The sequence below is a fragment of the Nomascus leucogenys genome, chromosome 6 (assembly GCF_006542625.1).
Source record: "Nomascus leucogenys isolate Asia chromosome 6, Asia_NLE_v1, whole genome shotgun sequence".
In the NCBI taxonomy this organism is placed as follows: Eukaryota; Metazoa; Chordata; class Mammalia; order Primates; family Hylobatidae; genus Nomascus; species Nomascus leucogenys.
Window position 1 is genome coordinate 81,142,048 of NC_044386.1, and position 26,941 is coordinate 81,168,988.

Consider the following 26,941-nt stretch of genomic DNA (forward strand, 5'->3'; position numbering starts at 1 on the left):
TCTACCTAAAAACAAGTACTCTAAAATATCTAATAAACTAATGGTTTTCAAGCTTGGGGAAACAGAATATTGCCCTTTCTGAAGCTTCAATGCACTCGGAATTGATCCAAGTGGAATCATATCAATGGAATTCATTAGGGTAAACAGACTGCCAGATCAGAGTCCACTTGTAGAAATGGCTGTGAAGAGTAAATATCTTTAGTAGCAGAAGAACTTCTATTCAGTGCTTAAATTTAAACATATTTTTTAGAGACAGGGTCTCCCTGTTTCCCAGGCTGGAATGCAGTGTTCACTCACAGGCAAGATCATATTGCACTACAGCCTCAAACTCCTGGGCTCATGAGATGCTCCTACCCAAGCCTCTCAAGTAGCTGTGACTATAGGTATGCATTACTGTGACCAGCTAAGCTTTTTAATCAAATACAATACTTAAGATACATTATGGGTCACAGCAACAAAAAAATTATGTTCACACTGTTACTACACAAAGTATGGTCTGTAAACAAGCGGAATAAGTATTACCTGGGGTCCTGCAGGAAAGGCAAAGTCCTGGGCCCCATCCAAAACCTACTGAGTCAAAATCTGCATCTTAACAAGACTCCCAGGAGATTTTAAAATTGATTATTACAGTTTAAGAAGTATTTGTCCATTTAATGCAAAAAATATTCCAGATAACTGGGAGAAAAAAAGTAATCCAACTAGATTTTAATCCTAATCTGTACTTCTAAGTCTCTCACTGGATTCACTCCATTAGAGTTAAGACTAGGGAAATCTTTAAGAAATTTACATATATACATACATTTATATGCATGAATAGATATACACATATATACATTATATGCATGAACATATATACACATATATACATTATATGCATGAATATATATACACATATATACATATGTTAATATAAATATATATAATTTTATAAATAAAATTATTCGATATTTTAAGGGCTTAAATTCTCTACCATTAAATAATGACACCATCCAAAACAAATGACAGCAAAGGCAAGAACAATGAAATTCCTATCAGCCAATGATATACATTCAACACCACTATCTAGTCATTGTCTTCTCATTTAACCTTCTACTATCCCTACCCAAAAAAACTAAATACAGATTTATAGGAAAAGGTTCACTGAGAGTTACCAGATTACCAGGAAAGGGAATACTTAAACAGGTTCACTCCCTTATCTGCCATTATGAAATTTTAAAAGCTCTAAAAGCCCAAAGATTTTTCTGGAAAGTTGGTGTCAAAACTCATTTGGCGGCAAAACCTGACCTGAATTGATATGAAACTATTAATAATTTCTATTTATCCCATTTGATGTCAATATTTACCAGTTTTGCTTCAGAAATATTAATGTGTTTACAGAGTGTTATCTCAAAACATGTAAGGGTATTAGACATAAACACCATGTGTTCCATATCACCTTTCTAAAATCTAAAAACATTTTGAATATGAAACCAAAGTGTTTCCCATTAGTTACTGTGAACCAATAAAAGTATTTCCCATTAACCCTTTTTTCTCATACCTCTGTTTGTATGTGAGGATGTCCCATGGTGTATGGTTCATTATTAAGGCAGGTGCAGATCCCTCATGGTAATCAGAAAAAGTTATGACAGTTGAATGTTCGGCAGTGTTTACATCCACCAAGATACCCCCATTCTATTGTAGAGAAAAAAGTATGTTTGATGTACTGGTTTAATCTACACTTACATATGGAATTTCAATATTACGTAAAACACAAAAGCTTTGTTTTTTTTTTTCGAGACAGAGTCTTGCTGTCACCCAGGCTGGAGTACGGTGGCGCCATCTCGGGTCACTGCAACCTCCGTCTCCCAGGTTCAACCAATTCTCCTGCCCTAGCCTTCCGAATAGCTGGGATTACAGGCATGTGCCACCAAGCCCAGCTAGTTGTTGTACTTTTTAATAGAGATAGGGTTTCACCATATTGGCCAGGCTGGTCTCGAACTCTTGACCTCGTGATCCGCCCGCCTCAGCCTCCCAAAGTGCTGGGATTACAGGCATGAGCCTCCGCACCCGGCCTGTTTTCTTAAGTTCTTACTAAAAAGCAAACTGGCTCTGATCTGTTATAAATATATGCTGGTATTACATATTGATATAGCAGCACCTTCAAATAATTACCAGTAAATTTTGATAGCATGGTTTACTGAAATATCTCAAAGCAAATTTTAAAAATCAAAGACATTTTATTTTAAAATATGAAAACTTCATCTATGTCCCTACAAAGGACATGAACTCATCATTTTTTATGGCTGCATAGTATTCCATGGTGTATATGTGCCACATTTTCTTAATCCAGTCTATCATTGTTGGACGTTTGGATTGGTTCCAAGTCTTTGCTATTGTGGATAGTGCCACTGGAAACCATCATTCTCAGCAGACTATCACAAGGACAAAAAACCAAACACTGCATGTTCTCACTCATAGGTGGGAATTGAACAATGAGAACACTTGGACACAGGAAGGGGAATATCACACACTGGGGCCTGTTGTGGGGTGTGGGGAGAGGGGAGGGATAGCATTAAGAGATATACCTGATGTAAATGACGAGTTAATGGGTGCAGCACACCAACATGGCACATGTATACGTATGTAACAAACCTGCACGTTGTGCACACATACCCTAGAACTTAAAGTATAATAAAAAAATAAATAAAAATAAAAATAAAATAAAATATGAAAACTTACCAGATCTTCTAAGCTCAATAAAGTGCCATTATCCTGTCGGTTATAAAAGAATGGTTTGGAAGATCCTTCACAGCCCACCACTCTCACACAAAGTTTGCCTGACAAATTTTCAGGCCAAAATGGAAGGCACTAAAAATATAGAAGTTATTATCGGTCTTAAGACAATACAGTTATATAATAAATAAGACATTACCTAATTAAATTTTCAATTCTGATTCTGATCTTGATTAAAGTATTATGAAGTTTCTAAAAATATGTCCTCCACATCTCATAGTAAGATTACTGACAATATAATGACCATGAAACCAAAGAAATCACATCAGGAGAATACAGATATATTAGTCTGTATGTATTTATGGTATAATTGCAATATGAGAAACTGAAGAGCCTGTTAAGAATTATAAAATTCATTTTAATTATTTAAAAATTATAAAATCATTTGCTTTTGTGTATACCCATTTTAATTCATTAAAACATGACGAATTCTTTCACAGAGTATCTTAATCATAGATAAACCAGAAAGACAATTGAAGGCAGAGGAGAGAACACCTTGCTGGAAGTTCTGACACCATCCTCCTAGCTGTTTGATATTAATCAGACCATATACTTACTTCTTTGAGCCTCAGTTTTATTTATAAAACTTAATATTTCATTCCTAATACAAAATGTCCTTCTGTTATAGAATACTAGGTAAATTCTATTTCTGAATAAAAAATACTACTATAATCAAACCCACATATAGATTAAAAAAAATAAGCACTTATTTGTTGCTGAGTTTATGGAGATCATTCTAAGTGCCTTGAACAGACCAGCTCTTAGAGCTCTAACGTTGTTTATATTGTAATTGGACTCCTTCCTTTGTGAGTCTTTTGCTAAATATTTTTTAAGTAACTTTAGAATCTTTCTTTAAACAGTAGAAAGTGACGTTCAACTATCCTGAGAGTCAGCTGGTTTGGTTGAAAACTCAGTCAAGATCAAGCACTAGTGCTTATCTTTGCACCTGTCCTTTTCTGGCACACATTCCCCCATTTGCTTCACCTCCTCGAATCTTACTGAGCATGAAGAGCTTAGTTCAAATCCCACCTCTTCGGTGAAACTTTTATCTTTTGATCTATAACACCATGATTTCAACTACCAATGACTTTATCAATCTTGGAAAAGTCTGAAACTCAGTGAGAGGGTGAAATTTTAGCTAATTTTCAAAGAAATTTCCAGCTCACCTATTCAGAAATTCTATAACCACCTATAACTTAGCATGTGCTATCTATCTCTCCGCATGCTGACTTTTATGACTCTTTTAAGATAATAGCTTCTTGAATATAGAGACATTATCTTGACTATGGAGACACCATATAGTACATAATCTCTATGTACTTTTTACAGTACATAGCTATGTTCTACACATATAGGAAGAAGTACAAAAAAGACTATTGATGATCTAGACTGGGCTAATGTATTATCAAAACTTTTCTTCTTTTTTTAAAAATATAGTATGAAAAAATCTTTCAAAGCTGGCTGTCATATTTCAACACATAAATATGATGGAGTCTGAAAAAGAGGTATATACAATTCTTATTTAGATGTCAATATTATTTGTATATTTTAGGAATCAGTTGTAACAAAGAAAAATGTTACCTCTGAAGAAGCAATATAGTTCCATTTATTAGTTGGCATTGAGCCATCAGATGCAATCTCTCCAACTTCTAGTTCTAATGATGACTTGTTTGCAATGGTACAAAAGGGAGTCAGGGTAACTATTCGTGAAAGGTTGAAACTGCTCATTTTGATGCTAACACCAACCTGTGGAAAGGAAAAAAGCTTATTTTCCAGTTTATTCAATGTCTTTGAAATATACATACATCCCCTCATTCACACACAAACTTCTTAAAATATTTTAAAATAATAATTCTTAAATAAAGCATAAGTTACATTCTGCAACAGATTATCTTCTAAGAAAAAAAAATTGTAGTTCCTTAGTTTGGCTCCACCAGAAACAATTCAAGAAATATCAATTAGTAATTTAACTAATGACTTACAATGACAGATTTAATATGTCTAGCATTCTTTACTTCTTAAAATTCCAAACATAAATTGCTTTATAATTAGTGTACAGGTTTTTGTTATCTGTTATTAGTAAAATAAAAATTTTGAAGTAGTAATAGGTTAACTGGCATCAGATTATTCAAATTTTCATACTAGTCAAATTTAAGATTTAAGAAATGTCTGGCAAGGGGTGGCACAGAATAAGGATTCTAGCATACTGTGAATATTTACCAAGTTGCTCACTTGGATGGATTAAACTCACTGTCTTAAACTTAGACAAATTCAGGTTTTGCTCTGGTATCAGTGACCATAAAAATTTGTAGTGGTAACAGCCCTCCACATTATCACTTTAAATTCAAATTTCGGTACACTTTAGGAGCCAACTTGTTTGTTGAACTGTAGCAAAGGTGAATGGAATCAAAGGTAAATAAGGAAGCAGAATCTTACCAGGTACTCCATATTGTTGGCAGGACACTTCACACACCCATAACTTCCCACTGTATCCAATGAGAAACTACTGGACCAGGCACTAGTTGAAATTTTTAATTGTACCTATACCAGAGAGCACATATCGTCATATAAGAAATCTAAAACACTATAATAATTTTATTTGAGAGAAAGTTGCTGGACTACTAGAAATTTCTTTAGTACCGTGGGACACAGAAAAATATAATCAAAGTCATATTGCAAACAGGCAACAGAAACACAAAAACTCTAGGGAACAATAAAAAACTTTCTGAGAAAGTTCTGACTTTGCAATGAGTATAGTAAACCTATGCAATGAGTATAGTAAACCTAGATACCAATGAGATTCTGTATTGTTTTTTAAAAAGAATTATAATGCAAAATGATGTTTTCCAGGGATAGACTTATGATACAGAGCTAACAAATTTTTAAAGTCTTAGCATATAGAGAATTTATGTCTTTAACATTATTCAGCAGACACTACATTAAAAACATTGTGATAGGCAGAATGGAAGACAACAGGACACAGTTCCTGTCTTCGATGAGCTTCCAAGTAGAAAGAGAGATTAGGAAATACATACAAAAAATTGATACAAGACTCAATGGGGTAAGAGTCATACAAGAGGCAAAAAATGCTATCAAGGTGAGAGGATAAACAGTTTACTTCTGGTTCTGGGATTTAGATAAAGTTTTATAGAAGAGATCAAATTGTGCCCTTAAATTAATCTCACCTTCACCCACCCAATTAGTTTGTAAAAAACTTGAGGACAACTAGAGGTCAGACACATAAACAAGCAATTACAATACCATGTGTTAATCAACACTCAAAGAGTGGAGTTCCCAAAGCATCACCTGTTGGAAATGCAAATTCTAAAACCATACCCAGACCTACTGAATCAAACTCTACAGACAGCCCAGCAATCAGTGTTTAAAACCCTTCAGGTGCCAGGCATGGTGGCTCACACCTGTAATCCCAGCATTTTGAGAGGCCGAGGCGGGCAGATTACCTGAGGTCAGGAGTTCGAGACCAGATTGCCAATATGGTGAAATCCCATCTCTACTAAAAATACAAAAATTAGCAGGGTATGGTGGCAGGCACCTGTAATCCTAGCTACTTGGGAGGTTGAGGCAGGAGAATCGCTTGAACCCAGGAGGTGGAGGTTGCAGTGAACCAAGACCATGCCATTGCACTCCAGCCTGGGCAACAAGAACAAAACTACGTTTCTTTCTTTTGAGATGGGGTCTCACTCTATCACCCAGGCTAAAGTGCAATGGCGTGATCTCAGCTGACTGCAACCTCTGCCTCCCGGGTTCAAGTGATTCTCCTGCCTCAGCCTCCCGAGTAGCTGGGATTACAGGCATCTGCCACCACGCCCAGCTAATTTTTGTATTTTTAGTAGAGACGGGGTTTCACCAGGTTGGCCAGCCTGGTCTCAAACTCCTGACCTCAGGTGATCCACCAGCCACAGCCTCCCAAAGTGCTGGCTGGGATTACAGGCATGAGCCACCCAGCCTGGCCAAAACTCCGTCTCAAAAAAAAAAAAAAAAACACCTTTAGGTGATTCTAATAATGTACACTGCAATTTGAGAACCACTACTCCTGTACGAACACGGATGGGATGTCTAGACCCATTTTAAATGGTTAGAAAATCTTCATACATATCAGGCTTGAGCAGAATGCCAAAGGATGAACAGCAGATAATCAGGAATGATGAGGAAGACAGAAAAAAAACAGGGGAAGAGGCACTGTAGGCAAAGGGTGCAGCAAATACAAAAGCCTAGAGGTGAGTCCTTGGGGAAGTGTGTGGTGAGGGATATCAAAACGTGAGCCTGAAGAGGAAAGAAGGGACCAGAGCATAAAGGAGGAGGCTTAGGCATTAGGTTTCTCTCCCAAAGGCCTGCCTGGGAGCTTCACACATAGGAAGGTTCAACTAATATATGCCAAATTCAATGGTTACATCTTTAGAAATGCCATTTCATCACTGGTAAAGTATGTAAATTCAAGCTATTCTATCTACTATACTACTACTACTACTACTACTACTACTACTACTACTTCAAGAACACAGGTAACTCTATAGGCATTGGAGAAAAGGGCAACTCAGTCTCAGGAAACCTATTGGTTCCTAACATCCCACTTGATTATGCTTAAGTCTCCTTGAACCTAATTCATACCAATGGCATTTAGCAAATAGGTTAGCATGGTTTTAGGAAAGACAAATGACTCCCAAGTTTCCAGATTAGGAATTTATCTGCTTTAACTTATTATGTGAACAAAACCACACCTTATTTTTAGTAAAAATGTTCTTCTTCTTGAAAGAGAATAAAATAATATCCCTGAAATCAGCTGGATGTTTCACATGAATATCTTCTGAACGATACTGGAGAACCCGGGTAGTCTTGTTGATTAGCCAATAGGGACTAAAGACAGACAGCACCATCCGGCTGCCAATTCTCCTGACGTGGACTGACAGGTCGACTGTCATCACTTCTGTGGAGTCAGAAGAAAAACACACAGGAAAGAATTCTGGAAGTGTATCACGTATGCGGAAATGTCCATTCCAGTTTTTGCCCTGGTATTTCACCAGGACTAATTCCATTATTTCACCACTGATTCTCGAATGCAGAACATCAGCAGTACTGCCTTCTGCCAGCTCATGAGTTTCTGCTGTTCCCTAAAAACAAACAAAAATTTGCTTAGTAACTTTTTAAAACCTCTGAAATAACAAAATTCATATTTTTCACAAATGCTAAATAACCTACCAGATGCAGGTAAACCGCTAAGTCTTCTGTGAAGTACCATGCTTACATATTACAAATGTCCAGTACTCACTAAGGACTAAAAAGAAAACACTACACCATAGCCATAGGCAGAAACTGACTTTGGCCATTAGGAGGCTAATAGCCATCAGTTTTGTGAAAAAATCAGGTCTATATCAAGAATCAAAGACTAGATTCAGGAAGCCTGGCTGTTGTCCATTAGAGCTATGTCTTTAAATGAGCCACTTAACTGCGTGGCTTTCAGTTTTATCCTCTAATTATAGACCATGCCTAATGGTTCCCACATGAATGGAATAAGAAAATTGTTCTTATTTACTCGTCAGAATAAAAAGTTACTCTGACTAGAAAATCTTTATTACTTCTTAAGGCCTTTGACAAAATTCAACAACCCTTCATGCTAAAAACTCTCAATAAATTAGGTATTGAGGAGACGTATCTCAAAATAATAAGAGCTATCTATGACAAACCCATAGCCAATATCATACTGAATGGGCAAAAACTGGAAGTATTCCCTTTGAAAGCTGGCACAAGACAGGGATGCCCTCTCTCACCACTCCAATTCAACATAGTGTTGGAAGTTCTGGCCAGGGCAATCAGACAGGAGAAGGAAATAAAGGATATTCAATTAGGAAAAGAGGAAGTCAAATTGTCCCTGTTTGCAGATGACATGATTGTATATCTAGAAAACCCCATTGTCTCAGCCCAAAATCTCCTTAAGCTGATAAGCAACTTCAGCAAAATCTCAGTATACAAAATCAATGTACAAAAATCACAAGCATTCTTGTACACCAATCACAGACAAACAGAGAGCCAAATCATGAGTGAACTCCCATTCACAATTGCTTCAAAGAGAATAAAATACCTAGGAATCCAACTTACAAGGGACATGAAGGACCTCTTCAAGGAGAACTACAAACCACTGCTCAATGAAATAAAAGAGGATACAAACAAATGGAAGAACATTCCATGCTCATGGGTTGGAAGAATCAATATCGTGAAAATGGCCATACTGCCCAAGGTAATTTATAGATTCAATGCCATCCCCATCAAGCTACCAATGACTTTCTTCACAGAATTGGAAAAAACTACTTTAAAGTTCATATGGAACCAAAAAAGAGCCCGCATTGCCAAGTCAATCCTATGCCAAAAGAACAAAGCTGGAGGCATCATGCTACCTGACTTCAAACTATATTAGAAGGCTACAGTAACCAAAACAGCATGGTACTGGTACCAAAACAGAGACATAGATCAATGGAACAGAACACAGCCCTCAGAAATAACGCCGCATATCTACAACTATCTGATCTTTGACAAACCTGACAAAAACAAGCAATGGGAAAAGGATTCCCTATTTAATAAATGGTGCTGGGAAAACTGGCTAGCCATATGTAGAAAGCTGAAACTGGATCCCTTCCTTACACCTTATACAAAAATTAATTCAAGATGGATTAAAGACTTACATGTTAGACCTAAAACCATTAAAATCCTACAAGAAAACCTAGGCAATACCATTCAGGACATAGGCGTGGGCAAGGACTTCATGTCTAAAACACCAAAAGCAATGGCAACAAAAGCCAAAATTGACAAATGGGATCTAATTAAACTAAAGAGCTTCTGCACAGCAAAAGAAACTACCATCAGAGTGAACAGGCAACCTACAGAATGGGAGAAAATTTTCACAACCTACTCATCTGACAAAAGGCTAATATCCAGAATCTACAATGAACTCAAACAAATTTACAAGAAAAAAAACAACCCCATCAAAAAGTGGGCAAAGGACATGAAAGGACACTTCTCAAAAGAAGACATTCATGCAGCCAAAAAACACATAAAGAAATGCTCATCATCACTGGCCATCAGAGAAATGCAAATCAAAACCACAATGAGATACCATCTCACATCAGTTAGAATGGCGATCATTAAAAAGTCAGGAAACAACAGGTGCTGGAGAGGATGTGGAGAAATAGGAAAACTTTTACACTGTTGGTGGGACTGTAAACTAGTTCAACCATTGTGGAAGTCAGTGTGGCGATTCCTCAGGGATCTAGAACTAGAAATACCATTTGACCCAGCCATCCCATTACTGGGTATATACCCAAAGGACTATAAATCATGCTGCTATAAAGACACATACACACATATGTTTACTGTGGCACTATTCACAATAGCAAAGACTTGGAACCAACCCAAATGTCCAACAATGATAGACTGGATTAAGAAAATGTGGCACATATACACCATGGAATACTATGCAGCCATAAAAAATGATGAATTCATGTCCTTTGTAGGGACATGGATGAAACTGGAAACCATCATTCTCAGCAAACTATCTCAAGGACAAAAAACCAAACACCGCCATGTGCTCACTCACAGGTGGGAACTGAACAATGAGAACACATGGACACAGGAAGGGGAACATCACGCTCCGGGGACTGTTGTGGGGTGGGGGGAGGGGGGAGGGACAGCATTAGGAGATATACCTAATGCTAAATGATGAGTTAATGGGTGCAGCACAACAACATGGCACATGGATACATATGTAACAAACCTGCACATTGTGCACATGTACCCTAAAACTCCAAGTATAATAATAAAAAAAAGACAGACAGTAATTATTTTTTTATTTTCCAAGGTTTATTTTCAATAGAACCTTGAAGAAATAATCACAATATTGACTTTAAAATAAAAACTTTAAGATGAAATATTTTCCCATTTCTTCCTATCTTTTAGTTAATGGAATTTTACTTAATTAATAAACAGACGATCATGCTTCTTAATTTAAGGAAGATGCAGTAAAAAGGCAGGGATCAAAAAGCCAAACTGCCTAGGTTCAAATCCCAGCTCCACCACTTCCTAGCTATGGAACCTTGAGCCAGTCACTTAACCCATTTTCAACTCAGTTTTCTTATGTGTAAAATGGGCGTAATAATAGTACCTACATCAGGAGGTTATTATAAAGAGTAAATAGGCTAATACATGTAAAGCACACAGAGCAGTTCCTGGCACATAGTAAACGTTATGCCAGTTTTTGCTATCATTAATATTATGAAGGCATTACACATTACACATACGCTATATAAAACACTGACCTCACTTAAAAATACCATAAAACAAAATCAGAATTTACTCTGTGCAACAATAAAAATCAAACAAAATGCAAGAGACATACCTCAAGTAAATATCTTAGAGAATATGGGAGAAGATTCCGCAAAGTGAGAGAAGGATAAAGATGAATAATGTAAGCTACATCCCAGTCTTCCCCATGTGTACATATGTAGCTTAATTCATCAGGCAGAGCAACTGTATTCACTATGAGAGGTAAGAAGCTGACTTCTACTGATGGACACTGCAACATGCATCTGACTTCCCTGCTCCTATGAAGTTCTTCCTTCCAAGAAATATAAGTGGTAGATTCCTTGTACTGATGCTCTAAGATTCCAGCTGGCTGGATAAACAATTGACATCTGCAGAAAGAGGAAACAGTGACAATAAAGTTTTGATCCAGAACTTAAAAAAAAGAATCTCATTAAATCTTCCTGACAACTCTACAAGATAGGTGCTATTATTCCTGTTTTTACAGATATTCAGATGAGGAAACCAGGGCTAAAAAAAAGGTTAGGAAATTCACCCAAAGTCATATATAACTTATGGAGGAACTTTCTGAAAAGAACAAACAAAAAACAATTCTGTAAACAAGTCGACTTACAAAATTTTCATTTCAAATACAAAGGCAATCTAATAAAAATACTCAGAAAAATTCTGACATCAAATATACAATAAGGAATTTTCACCTGATAAATTCAATAATATAAATGTATTTCTCAATGGAAGACTAAATTATGTCTTAAAACTGGCTTTTACCGATCTTTACTTAATAAAAATATGAAGTTATTTTCCAGAATATAAATCCTCAACTCAATACATTTAAACTTTAATACATTTAAGAAGTATCTACCTATATGAATCTAAAGGAACATGGAACTCCTCTTCAGGTCTGGCTATCCCAATGCGCTCCAATAGCTTAACATTCTTAACAAATTTATAGATGATAAATGCAATGGAGAAATGGTTTTTGATCTGTTGGACAAAAAAAAAAATACAAGTTTTTTAAAAGATATGTAAGTTCGAAAGAAAAAATGAGAGCCACAAACAATCCTTTTAGGTCTAAAAAATTTCAAACTCAATATTGGAAGATATTTCTATTGGCAATTGAAAAATTTTAGGGTATTTAAGTGCTACATATATTAAACTTAATGTTTAAGTGGCAGTTGAAAACTAAGATATTCAAATGCTCCATATATTATAAGCTTATGTTTAGTATTAGTCTATATTATCTTTCAAATATTTATTATTCTCTGAAGATTTAAGCCATTTTTTCTCCATGACAATCTTTTCTCAATGCATCATACATAATAACTATACAGAAATGGATAGCAAAAAATCATGAGAAAAATAGTACAATTCTTTTCTTGACAACAGTCTGTTATGCACTGGAGCAAATAACAAACTATAAGATAACAATGTCCAAAGTTTGAAACCTTTTCATTTTTATCTGATGTTACAGGTAGGAAAAAAAATGTTCTTTTGTTGACCATATGCTGAAACCTGTAGTAATACACAGAAAAAGAAAAATGTTGGATAAAACCTTAAAAGTAGAAAAAATATTTACACAGATTAAGATGCTAAAATGTTTTTCAGAGGGATAGATCATTCCAATATGCCTTCATACATACTTGAAAAATATAATCCAAGTGACATACAAAGAGAATGGAATGTTTCCTAACTACAATTACAATAATACTCGGTCCTGAATATTTAAAGGAATATACCAAAAAAGCTTTATTGATTTTACATTTGTCTTAAAAGATAGACAACAAAAATGAGCTTTAAGTAAACAAAACTATAGACATTTAAAATAAATATTACCAAAGCAAGCTGGACAGTAAATAGAGGCCATTTCTGTTTACTATTTATTTCTGAATAATCAGAATTGACCTAATGAAGTTTTACTGTATTCCTATATTCAGCTAAATGATTTAATATTTCTTGATACACTGAAAGGGATACAATTCACTTTGAAGTATTACCTGTAGAGGAGAGCGAAGGGTAATTACTTTATTCCCTTCAGTCGCATCAATTTGTACCAAGACAGAGTCAGAATGACTGGCATTGGGATTCCGGACATTATACAATCGCCGTCCAGGTCTGGCCACAGGGATATTTGCAACTTCTGTATATGCATGAGGTACTAAGGCAGTGCATAAGTGAAAAGAATTCCAAATATTAATTTGCCAATGTTTCTCTATGACAGAATAATCATTAGTACCTCAAAATAATGACGAGTATTTTTCCTCATCACTAGAAATGATCACCACAAATTGCTTTTCTTAGACATAAACTTAAAAGGAAGACCAGTTACTGTTATAAAATTTTTGGCCGAAAACAATTTTTCTTGAGGTTTTGAATATAAAAACAAAATCCAACTTATTTCTTATTCTCTCAATCATATAGCAACAATCTTTTTCTTTGTCACAGTGCCAATACTGTAAGACTTCTGAATATAGCTATTTTCTCTCCTCATTAAACTCCTATCTTTTTAAAAAACACATTATATATACAATATTATGCATATTATATAACATACACATTATTTAAGGGCACAAAAATAATCTAGTTTTGTAAAGTATTTCTTAAATCAATAAAGTTTAATTTTCTCAAGTTTAGAAAACAAGAAACAAGAGGTTAGCAATTATATGTTTCAAATGTTGTATCTCCAGATATCTGCAGCAAAACGTTTTTTCACATTTTATCAAAAATAAGCCCACACCAACAACTGCTAAGATACCCTTAAGGAAAACAAATATAGCCTACCAATGGTCAGAGTGAAGAAGGAGCTTTCTTGACGGCTCAATATAGATAAGTTCCCTTGACTTGAAGGTACGATGCTGGCATATTCCAGTTCCAAATTCTGGCCAGCATCAACATCAAAAATATCACTTCTCTCAGGGAAGCCCATTACTCTGAGATTACAATTGGGCTTCACCTTAATGGGAATACCTACAGCATTTTTTACTGTAAAAGGAGCTCTGTCCTTCAAAGAGTAGTCAAAAGTAGAAGCAGTGCCCTCTGAAAAACCCTGAAAAGGAACATATCATCACAGTAAAATTTTGAAAAACATACATTCTTTCCAAAACCTATACCATAATTACACATTTTTTGGAAACTAATTTTGATGACAAAAATACTATATGTTTCATTTTAAAATTCCACTTGAAATATTCTAAGCAAGATTCAGACATACTTTTGCTAAATTGTTGAAAACATTAAGACAACTTTTGGATATTGTTATATTCATTGTATTTCCTGAAGAAATATGAATTGCCATTTGTGGCTCAGGAATAAAATCATCTCCTGGCAGCAAACTTTTATCCTGAACTGGGTTCTTCTTTACCTATGAAGAAAAATAACATAGCAAATTTAAATTATTAGCCAGTTGATAATAAAATAAAAATGCTGGAGTTCAGTTCTCCTAAACTGATCACTTTACAGTAATGCTTCGCAAAAGTCTTATTTTCAAAAATATACCATGCTTCACTTTGATTTCATGGAGATCAGCATTCATTCTTTCAGGGTATAGTCCAAGCATGGGGAAAAGTTTAGAATTATGCCATGAAATTACTCAAAGCCAGCTACAATATTTGTCTCTTATGCATTCCTCAGAGCATAGCTATTTATTCAGTGTCACCCAACTGGTGATTATATGTTGACGAGCAATCTAAGAGGACCCTGAAGTCTAAATTGATCCCTAGTAGAGGTGCCATCTGGAAATGTTTCTTTCCTTCTATTTTTTAAACCAGTAACACCTTCAAATAAGTAATATTAATATAATAAACACTTAACTAGCCGTCAGATTCCATCAGCTTTTGCTCTAGTAGTATTTCAAAAGCCTTGTAAAACATTCTTTGTTATCCTCCCTATGCCAGAGAAAGGCAAGTCAGAAAAATATTACTTCTTTATTGACAGGAAATTGGAACACAGGTTAAGTGACTTATCTTTAACAAAAGAATAAGTGGAGTCAGTTTCAGTGCCTGACTCCTTAGTAAGGCTGCCCCAAAGAAGTATGCTATGACAATTTCTTAACAATATATGACTCAACTTCCTTTTAATCAAGAAAAATGTGCTCCAGTATCTAGGTTTCTGAGGTGTTCTCAAAAAATAACATAAAAAGATAACACATAAGAGTTCATTAACAATTCTCAAATATTCTGGTCTCATCCTTAAAAATCACTGAGTATACTAAAGAGCTTCATTTATGTTGTATCTACCAATATGTACTCTATTAACAATTAAAACTGAAAAAATTAAAAATTCATTTAAAAATAAAAATTACATGCTAATATAAATAACACTTTTAATCAAAAATAACTATTTTAAAAATACAGTGAGAAGAGGAACATACGCATATCTCTTTACTGCCTGCCTTAAGGTAAGACAGATAAATTCTCATTTCTGTTCTGCATTCAATCTGTTGCAATATCACATTCATGTAGTCTCTGGAAAACTCCACTATACACTCGTGAGAGAATGAGAATGAAAATGATATATGAAAAGAGTTCTGATCTCATGGACAGAGCCCTTAAAAGGGCTTCAAGGATCCTAGACCACATCTTAAGAATCACTGAAATAAAAACTATGAATGAATATGCATAGTATCATTCTATCCAAAGATATTTTAAGATTTCCTCACATCAAGCCTTAAATTCCATTGTCTCTTCCCCTCCACTCTCTCAATCAGTGGCTCCCAGACAGCATGGATCTCATTGTAATAGTGCACCTGGAAAGATACACACAAAATTACAAGACAGTCCTCTGGCTTTAATTACATATTTCTGTAACCAATAGGAAAACTATTAAGTAATTAACGTTATATATCATTAGCCATTTTCAAAACCCATCTAACAATATATAGAGTGTATTTTCCTTTACTCTCTTACTCTATTTTCATAAATTATTTAGCAAATCAATCTTTAAAAAATAATTATCAAAAAACAATACATCGACAAATTAAATGTCAGAATACAGTATCTATTCACGTATGTACTCATGGTGGCCATGCACAAACAAGAAAAGTGTATATCTTAATTCCAAAATTGCACTTTCAAGATGTTGTCTCTGAAGGTATTAAGTGATGTGGCCATACCTGTAGTGTCACGTCAGCAGCAGCAGCCATTAGAGAAGTCCAATTTTTAATATTTCCTGAAAACTTAGACTCTGCCAATAATAAAGGTACAGTTCGATGTCCAAGGCCACATTCTAAGGTAACTTGAATGGATTCTACAACAACACCACAATTTTCCTCTATCAATGAATGTTCAATGTCTTTGAAACTTTCCGTTACTTCTGTTGCCGTGTCAACACCAAGAAACCAAGTGTTATAATCATTAATTGATTTGATACCCCAAAGATTTTCCATTTCCTTAGATGTATCTTTGGATTCATCTTCTTTTGTTTTTGGAGATAATGCAGCCATGATTGTCAACACAGTATTAAGAATTATGGGTGAAATCTTTAAAAAAGAAAGCAGAAAAATATTTATAATAAATTCTTTCCCAGATAAGAATATATACATACATGATTTTAAGTGACGTACGTTAATTATAAGTGACATTTTTAAATTAAACAAATTTTAATTTTAAATTAAAGTAACTAATTTAAATTTTGAACCAATTCGTAACCAAGAAAAACAAGAGAGAATACAAAATTATGTGTCAAGCCAAGTAATCATGCAACACTGACTTCTACTCAGTTTATCTGGAATTAAATAACTAATGTTATATGTCAGTAGTCAAAATCTAAAGTTAAGCTGATCAATTCAGAGCAAAACAGTGTTATGTGAATAGACAAGTATAGAAATGTAAACATATTCTTCATTTAAAAACATTTGCCTTATTAAAACTGGAAGACTCAAAATCACAGCTCTCCTTTGACTTACCCCAAGATCTGCAAGTCCTACCTCTTATTATCTTTGGATAGTGCCTTTCTTTGCTCACTTCCCTCACTTGCTATTACTGTGCCTTAGTTCTACACTGATGATATCTTCTATGTCCAACGCCCTCTCAGCCTACCCTCCACACTGCCACTAGCATAATTTTTCTACAAACCAAATCTGAGTATGTCATTCTTATGTTTAAAATCTTCATCAACTTCCCATAATGTTTTTATCCCACAAGATAAAATGCAAACACTCTTTAGCTTAATGTGCAAAGCTCTTTGTGGGCTAGTGCCTATTCAACCAGCTAGCCAGGATTCTCCCAAAGTTTGAGAAATGCTAGGTTAAATAAGTTAACCGTATTCCTTTATTGTTCACTTCTCACAATCCTTACTTAAAATGTAAAGCGATATAATTATATCATCGAAAGCAGGATCTAGTATGTACTGCTTTCCTAACTTACTTGTCAACTTTTTTTCCTTGTCTTATTAATGTCACTTATAATTAATGCTTCCAGTCTTACAACTCCACCACACCATTCTCTCCAGCCATATGTGACCACCCCTCTAAGTCTTAAAGGATTTTTTCACACCTCTGCCTTTGTGCATATTATCAGCTCTGTCTGGATAAACATTTCGATGCTTCCCATCTATTTAATCTCCCTTCATAACTCAAATCAAATAGTCCTGCTTCTACATAGCTTTCCCTGATGTCCTGGTCTGAATTAAAGGCCCCATGCCTGTGCTCCCAACTGAATCTTGGCCATGCCTCTAGCACTGAAAGCTGTAATCACTGATTTCTTTCTTTCTCCCGCATATGTCATTAAGTTTTTTGACAGCAGGGGCTACATATCCCCAATGCCTTGTAAAGGACATTTTTTTAATACACAGTAAAAGCTCAAAAATGTTTGTTGAATCAATCACAAATTTATATACAAAGAATGTAAAGTCTCACCAGCACCTAACCTAGTGCCTTAAAATACTTGCAAATTCGAGGAGTTTTCCCCTCATTTACTACTTTATATATTTTTAAAAGTAAATCCATTAACAATATACATTCTAAGAATATCCAGTATTTTAAAATACTGAGAAAAAACTAAATTGATATTTACATGGTACTTCAAATGAAATGAGTTTGAGCCTTAGTTCAATCACTACTGGTCACGGACCTATATAAGTAAAGCTACTACCATTATTGGCATTAACCAATTAACCAAAAATTAAGCAATTAACCAAAAAAGGACTCATTTTTGTATCCTTTGTGCAAACAGAGAAATAGATTGCAGAAAGTATTCTATATCTTCTATTCGTGACTGGGCACGAGGTCATACTTAAAGAACCTGAACGCCTTGGAAAACAATTATTGTTTTTCAATACTTTAAATGTAGAGAATAAAACAGTAAACTCTAATAATTATTTCTAGTGTACATCTGTCATTATAAATATTTGAAGCCAAATCATAGTTATTAAACTCAGCTTATACATCAAATAAAAGCCTAAAAAGAACTTATTACAAATAAAGTAATAACAACCTCTTCTCTCCATCCTTTCTTCCCTTCTCTTCCCACCCCATTTCTTCCCTCCTCCAACTCAACCTCCCCAACACACGCATGCAAATAGAATAGAGAAAAACTACCCCCATCATTTGTAGATATTAAAAAGTACTCTTTTACAGAAAATAGAAACAAACATTTGCATTAAAGAAAAATATACTTTAATGTTAGAAGTTACTGATTACTGAATATGTGACTAGCATAATGCTTGAGTTATGAGAGACATCAAAAGATCCTGTCTCAACTGCAAATATGCAATGTTATGAAGAAAAATAAGAATTTTCACTCAAAGAATATGGTAAGTACTAACCTTAATTATAAATTCTTTAACCATAATATTTATATTTTGTTTTCCTGAAGCCCACGTACATTTTTCCATAAATAAAGAACAGGGCTGCAAGACCTATAAACAGATAAATGAAATTCACATTTCCATAGATCCATCATATACATAACACACACTTACAAGAACCATGTCTTACTTAACTTGGGATCTTTAGCTACAGCCTATTATACTAAAAGCAAAAAAGCAAAAATAAATTAGCTGAGACTCTGTTGTGAAGACTCTTCTGAACTATGAGAAATCTGTGAACACTGGAAAATCACTTTAAGCAGTTCTGATGAACTTCATCATGCCAAATCCTTACGTAATAAAGCAGATTTACTGTTTAAAATGTTTCGTTCTGCTAAAATAGTTTTTAAATGATGGCCTCTATAAAATATACCTTGGAAATACCTATAAAAGTGAGCTAAAGACTGTGGTAAGGTAGGTAAGTAAACAGTTCCCAGATGCTTGACAGGTCAGTCTGAAATATTATGTAAGGCCTTTATTAGAATAAAAGTCAATTCTTCAAATTGTGAAGCCTATATTCTTATATATCATTAAAGAAACGAATAAATAGGCTTGTACCTGAACTGAATGGAGCAATTAGTATGGCATAATTGCCATTTCTTAAAAAATAGGATGAGGCCAGGTATGGTGGTGCATACCCATAATCCCGGCACTTTGGGAGGCCAAGGTAGGAGGATTGCTTGAGGCCAGGAGTTCAAGACCAGCCTGCACAATATAGCAAGACCCCTTCTCTACAAAAAATTAATTAAAAAAAAAAAAACTAGCTGGCTAGTAGTCCTAGCTACTTAGGAGGCTGAGGCAGAAGGATTATTTGAGCCCAGTATGTTTGAGGCTGTAGTGAGCTAAGATGGCATTACTGCACTACAGGCTGGGTGATGGAGTGAGACCCTTGTCTCTAAAAGAGAAAGAATTAGGAAGAGCTAATTGATATAAGCTTTTGGTGACATGTATAAAGATGATCCTGTCAAAGAGTATTTCATGATAAAGTATAGACTTCATACTTTCTTTATGCAAGTCACTTTGTCCACAAATTTTTTACATTTAAAATACCACTGCAAATTAGTTACATAATATAATGATTCTCTTACCATAAAATTATCAATACTAGAAAATAATTGGTGTGGTAATTACTGACTAAAATCATATGTTTCAAAATAATGTGAAAACATAACTGACATTCACTTTTAATAACAGCAGAACACCATCGCTTTTGGCGAGGTGACTCCAATTTAATTTTTTCCATTCTAAGCCTAAATATTCATTCATTAATTAATTAGGTATACTATGGTAAACAAAAGAAACAGTTGAAAAAGAGTATTAATTTGTACTAAAATTCAAACACTACTCAACAGCAGATGGTATAATGAAAATAAAACCATTCTGGAGGTAGTTAGTCCCTAGTTCTGTTACTAGCAGCCATGGCTAAGTCATTTAACATCTTTGGAATTCAATATCTTTATATGTAAAACCCCAAGTTCACAATAAATAATCTCTAAAGTACCTGCAAAGCTCTCATATTCTAGGATTCTACGAATCAACCGTTTCTGCCATTCTTCAACCCAAGATTAGGACACAAGGTAATTCTTACCGTGGTAATGTTTTTCCCTCTCTTTTCTCTGAGAAAAGGGCAAGCGAGCACTTTTAGATCTCTCACAGAAGCTTCCATCATCTGTTCGAGTTTGGATGTTGACAGAGAAAGGTTACACTGAAACGAGGCTGTCAGAGCAGGCGCATCAGCCTTTGTCAGGCTGGCAACAAATACCACTTCTGGATCTGTGATCATGGCCTTTAAAGTCGTATTTGGTCTAACAGAGTCATCTGAAGAAACAAACAACAGGAACCAGAAAGGTTTAAGGTAAGTCTTTTCATTTGACTACATGTTATCTACAAGTGGTTAAGTTTTTCTCAATGTTTTTCTATAACAGATATGGTGAAACTGACAATATTAATTGGTTGATTAACACTAATCATTAAATGATTATTAACAAATGCAGATTGAGCAAGATAAGGCAATCTGATCCCTGTCCCAAGAATACCATTACCACTTTGACCTAGCAAGAATAATCCTGCTTTACACTTTTACACGTTGGTGGGACTGTAAACTAGTTCAACCATTGTGGAAGTCAGTGTGGCAATTCCTCAGGGGTCTAGAACTAGAAATACCATTTGACCCAGCCATCCCATTACTGGGTATATACCCAAAGGACTATAAATCATGCTGCTATAAAGACACATGCACACATATGTTTACTGTGGCACTATTCACAATAGCAAAGACTTGGAACCAACCCAAATGTCCAACAATGATAGACTGGATTAAGAAAATGTGGCACATATACACCACGGAATACTATGCAGCCATAAAAAATGATGAATTCATGTCCTTCGTAGGGACATGGATGAAACTGGAAACCATCATTCTCAGCAAACTATCGCAAGGACAAAAAACCAAACACCACATGTTCTCACTCATAGGTGGGAAATGAACAATGAGAACACATGGACACAGGAAGAGGAACAACACACACCGGGGACTCTTGTGGAGTGGGGGGAGTGGGGAGGGATAGCATTAGGAGATATACCTAATGCTAAATGACGAGTTAATGGGTGCAGCACACCAACATGGCACAGGTATACATATGTAACAAACCTGCACGCTGTGCACATGTACCCTAAAACTTAAAGTATAATAATAATAAAAAAAAAGAATAATCCTGTTTTGAAGTTCTTTTTATCAGAATTAAAGAATGTGCATGTACACTCACATAAGTATATATTATATTGCAGGGGCATGAAGGGGAAAACTGGAAAGAAGAATATCAGGAAGAAGAAAAGAGACCCTCATAAAATAGATTATTATTAGCTGTTTCTTTCAATTTCACTCAAAAGTCCATAGTCGATGTCATATAATCTATACTATAAATATATTCAATGCATATATAAATATAGTGGTATCAGATATAATCACTATTTAAAAAACATTAAAGGTAAATTTTAAAAATAGCATTCTTACCAGGACATATTAGTTTTCCAATCTAGGTTATACATTAGAGAGAAAAATATCCGACCTTAAACATTTATAATTTAACATAGAAAAGTCACTGATCTGGCAGGGGCAAGGTGTAATCCAGAGCACTTGGGGAGGCAGAGGCGGGTGGATTGCTTGAGCCTAGGAGTTTGAAACCAGCCTGGGCAACATGGCGAAGCCCCATGTCTACCGAAAAATCAAAAAATACCAGGTGTGGTGGTGCACAACTATGGACCCAAGCTACTCAGGAGGCTGAGGTGGGAGAACTGCTTGAGCCCACCTTAAGAGGTGAAAATTACAGCAAGCTAAGATTACACCACTGCACTCCAGCCTGGGTGATACAGTGAGAGCTCATCTCAAAAAAATTTTAAAAATATAAAAAAAATTTTAAAAAAAAGGAGAGAGGAGGAGAGAGGAGAGAAGACGGGAGGAGAGAAAAGGAAAGAAAAGGAAAGAAAAAAAGGGAAAGAAAATCACTGATCTACTGGATAATGCTGGAATAAAAGAAGTATAGAGCTGAAAGTGGCTTCAGCATACACCTAGACGAGACATTTGCAAACTCTTCCACAGAGTTTAAGGAGTTAAAGCGACATCCAGGGAAGTCCTGCTGGGTCCGCCAAAGTCCCCATGTTCTGCTTTAATATTTTCAACTGTTCTTCAATGTGCTAGAATTCTCAACATGTTTTCTTTGAATAAGATTCCCCACCTATAAAACAGGCCACTAACCACTGACCTAAATTAACTTCATTTCTGGATAAGTAAAGAAATGTTCATGGCACAGTTGGAACCAGCGGAGTTTCCTGGCCATTGGTCCAATGTCTACTGTACCTCTCTCTTTAAAATGCTTTCATTTTAAAACATTTCTTAAAATGTTCTAAAAAAACTAAAAAGCTAAAGTTTTTATATAGAATATGTTTAAATCTAAAAGACTAATTTTACATTCTTAAATTCTTCATTTCTCTTTTTTCTGGTTATTAATTCTTGTCAAAATATACAAGTTGTCATCTATGACAGATAAATTCTGCTAACCTTTCTCTATCTTGACCTTCCCTGTGGCAGTCTGTCTTGATAAAATCTGTGTTTCTTTTGCCACATTTTCTGGACTCTGAGGCGCAGCTTTGATAAAGAAATCTGCCACAGTCATCAGAAATTCCACACTGGCACATACATACAGCTTGTCAAGAACAGCATCAATTTGACTTCCATTTTTGTCTTGTTTGTAACTTATATCAATCATAGAACTGTTGTTATCTTGGTCATTCTTTCTGTCAATCATTCTGAAAAAAAAATATTCTATTCATTATTTTATTCTTGCTACAACAATAAAAAAGATGAAGAATTTCCTATATGCCTCAATAATCTTTCTTTCACCTTTCAGTTTCTAATCTGTATAGAAAACAGGTCAACATTAACTAGAATCTAATTTATCCATTAGTAAACAAGACTACTCATCTCCAAAGCAAGATATATGTTATTGAGCAATTACTGAATATTTTATACTTATAATGCAATTCTGTACGTTATTGCATTATAATGCAATTTTTGAGTATTACATTATAACGCAATACTAAAGAAACAAACCAATAATGGCCAGAAAGGAATTTGGGCAATTAACAAAACACATCAGTGTAGTCACACAAAATATAAGGCAGCCTTTTAATATTATTTATGAAATAAAACCTCCCTGAAGGAATTTATCTTCAAAGATCATCCTATGAAAATTTTGAGTCCGAAAGTATTCAATACAACTCAAATCATCAAGTGTTTATCAAGTGTGCTCAACTACAGTTCCCCTACGCCCTCCCATGAACTGGAAAAAGCCGGCTACCTAACAGATGATAGCATTTATCACCCTTGCCTGAAGAGCTGTGGACAGCTACTCCAGACACAAAATTTGCAAACTAGAAAAGCTGGGTGCATGACAGCACTCTTTCCTCATTTATTCATCTCTCAGAAAAACAAAGGGCTCACAAGTATCCCATATGTATTCAATGGAGTCCAAGTTTAAGTAGCAACATAGTTTTTCTCAAAAACAACAACAAAAAAATCAGATACAAAATATTATGTCTCATTACCTGAGAAAGAAAATAAAAACATAATTAGGCTATTGAAAATTACATATTTCCCACTTTAGAATGAACTAATATAAGTCACCCTTTCAAAAATGGCTTGATGATGTGAATGCGCTAGAGATTCTATTTCTATTAAAACTCTGAAAGAAATTTTGCATAACTGTTTTAAAAAGACATGATCAAAATAAACATGACGAAGGAAAAATCCATAGCTTGAAGGCTTTTTAAAACAAAATTCTGCCTACTGGGAAGAATTTAGAAAAATATATCACCAAATATATCACCCCATGTGGATTTAACTATTAAAACTCATTTTCTCTTAGTTCCCATTCTAAAGATGTTACTCCATTTTATTATTAAACTTCCCTTTAACTTAACCTTTAAAGCAGCTAAATCTGCTATTAGCACTACTTCTTAATGCAATTCAAATCAGGAAGTATGACCAAAAGGCAGAGATCTTTTTTTGATGATCCCTAGCCTAGCAATGCCTGGCAGCCATGTATAGCAAATTCAGAGCTGACAAACCTCGATGTTGCTCTCTCAATTCCTTCTCTGAGATCATCAAGGGTGCATGTCTTAAGTTTAACGGTGACATTCATTGAGCCATCCTTAAACATCTTCCCTGAGGAGGCCATAAGATGTAGTCTGAGTTCACCAAGCTGGAAACTGTCATTATGAAATGCAACTCCAGATTCCTATGGTACATTTTTCAAGCAAAAGAATCAATTATCTTTAAATATTATATAATTACTTTTAAACATATTACTTAATTCAAAGCTTAAAGGCAAACTGATCTCATGAATTTTAAAAGTATGAGTGCTAAAACATCTGAATGGAACAGAGAATAAAACGCATGTTTGTGAGTATACCTGTACATACAAATAAATACATATATGTGTGAGTATTCAACAATGATTAGTATAGAAAAATTTATCTGATTTACAGTTTAATGCAAAAAAAAATAATTAGGAAAGAGTTCTGTCAATTAATCAATTAATCTAACTAATAAATTTTTTCTTTTTTTTTTTTTTTTTTTTTTTGAGATGGAGTTTCGCTCTGTCGCCCAGGCTGGAGTGCAGTGGCGCGATCTCGGGTCACTGCATCCTCCACCTCCTGCGTTTAAGCAATTCTCCGCCTCAGCCTCTCGAGTAGCTGGGATTACAGGCGCCCACCACCAGGCCCAGCTAATTTTTTTTTTTGTATTTTTAGTAGAGATGGGGTTTCACCATCTTGGCCAAGCTGATCTTCAACTACTGACCTCATGATCCGCCCACCTCAGCCTCCCAAAGTGCTAGGATTACAGGCATAAGCCACTGCGCCTGGCCTCTAATAATAAATATTTAATGAGCTCTTCCGTTAAAAAACAGTGATAAGATTTATGAGGTTTACAAGAAAGAGTAAGGCATGGTAGATGATGTGAGTGAGCATATACCCTAATTCCTTGAGGAAACAAAATAGAAATACACTAAAAGGAACATCATAAGAAGATGCTATTAGTTGTAAATGATTAAATATTTTGTGACATACAGTATTTTATTCATTCACATTTATATCTTCTCACATTTCACAAAAGCCATTTAGTGGTTAGGTTAAAAGCTCAGCGAGGTTGAAGAGATCATTATGGCTGGGGAAAATTCATGAAGAAGGTGAGAACTTAATAGAGCCTCAGAGGCTGAGTGGCATCAGACAGGCTAAGAGGGTGGCAGAAGACACTCTACATGAAGAAAAAAAAACATGAACAAACAATTCAAGATGCTCTGAGGACATAGGATACAGGGTGATTGGGCTTGGATACTCCGATTAAAGAATGGTAGGGAAAAAACTAGAAAGAAATACAGAGGCCTAATCAAAGTCTCAAATCCCAAACTAAATATTTAAATTTTCATGTACAGAAAAATGGATCTCGATCTTTATTCTACCATAACATATAATTCCAAATTCTCTCAGTATGCCCAGATTTAAAAAAAAAACAAAACATAGCCAATCAACAAAAACCTTCAGGGAAATGATGAACATCCAACACCATTGCTTACTAGAGACCCTGGCATTGATAATAGGGGTGCTGGGTATGTGCAATCATCGGCACACTGGTTAGAACTCCACCCCTGCTCTCACTCAAGATAGTATGTTGATGCAATTGGGTCAGAATGACATTATTACTGGCAAGCTTTGAATGCTTTTAACTTATGAAAATGGACATAATTCACAAACTTTTATTCTGTAATCATTAATAGAAATGACCTGAGACACATCTGCTGATGACAACACACTAATGTTTCCTGATAGGATTACTGATACGGTTTCCTGACGCAGACAATTTGGAGCCACTGAATTTCTTTCCATAAGATGAAATTCAGATTATATAACACAATGTTTATTAGTGGAAAGGGAAGACGGAAATGGCTACATGAGATTCATCTACGAAACAGAAGTTGTGCCAATATCTAGGATGGATGAAAGGTAAAAAATCAAACAAGGAAGTCATTGCCGTACTACAAGTGTAAGAAGAGTTTCAAATAAAGCAGCAGTGAGAATTGATAGAAAAAAGTAAATATTTATTCAAAGAAAAACCTGACAGTACTCAGCATCTCAATGAATAAGGAAGTGTAGTATACAAACAATGAAACAAAAGTAGACATCAAGATTCTAAGACTGCAGAACCAGCAGAATGATGGTACCAAGTAAAATGAAGAATGAATTTAACTGTTCATTTTCGGTAAGGTCATTTTCTGATGTTGTAACGAGCATTAAACATTAGAAAATAAGGCAGTTCATTGCATAAATGACAGATACAAGCCAAAAATTCAATAGTAACAATGTATGAATATTGCATAATTTGTAGTAAATAAAGTGAAATATGAATGAACATATTTCATATAAATGGACATGAACAGATATAATACCCATAATCTGTATCTGTTGTTAATGTCCATTTGAGTAT

The 26,941-nt window shown here is 35.0% G+C and overlaps 1 protein-coding gene across 8 annotated transcripts in view; it reads right to left on the reverse strand.

Moving 5' to 3' along the window:
- The window catches only part of VPS13C (vacuolar protein sorting 13 homolog C), a 192,724-nt gene that overhangs the window by 48,306 nt on the left and 117,477 nt on the right, over positions 1–26,941 (reverse strand). For all 8 annotated transcript variants that reach the window (XR_004030533.1, XR_004030529.1, XR_004030532.1 and 5 more), the window contains 16 exons: positions 24,526–24,695; positions 22,958–23,205; positions 20,489–20,718; positions 18,859–18,951; positions 16,208–16,573; positions 15,755–15,841; positions 14,309–14,458; positions 13,879–14,143; positions 13,095–13,255; positions 11,963–12,084; positions 11,177–11,471; positions 7,512–7,901; positions 5,209–5,313; positions 4,354–4,518; positions 2,719–2,847; positions 1,538–1,671 (listed from right to left, as the gene is read on the reverse strand). Coding sequence is in view for 3 of the 8 variants with exons in the window: in XM_030814508.1 (XP_030670368.1) it covers positions 1,538–1,671; positions 2,719–2,847; positions 4,354–4,518; positions 5,209–5,313; positions 7,512–7,901; positions 11,177–11,471; positions 11,963–12,084; positions 13,095–13,255; positions 13,879–14,143; positions 14,309–14,458; positions 15,755–15,841; positions 16,208–16,573; positions 18,859–18,951; positions 20,489–20,718; positions 22,958–23,205; positions 24,526–24,695 (3,110 nt within the window). In the remaining 5 variants the exon portion in view is untranslated. The remainder of the gene's footprint in view (positions 1–1,537; positions 1,672–2,718; positions 2,848–4,353; positions 4,519–5,208; positions 5,314–7,511; positions 7,902–11,176; positions 11,472–11,962; positions 12,085–13,094; positions 13,256–13,878; positions 14,144–14,308; positions 14,459–15,754; positions 15,842–16,207; positions 16,574–18,858; positions 18,952–20,488; positions 20,719–22,957; positions 23,206–24,525; positions 24,696–26,941) is intronic.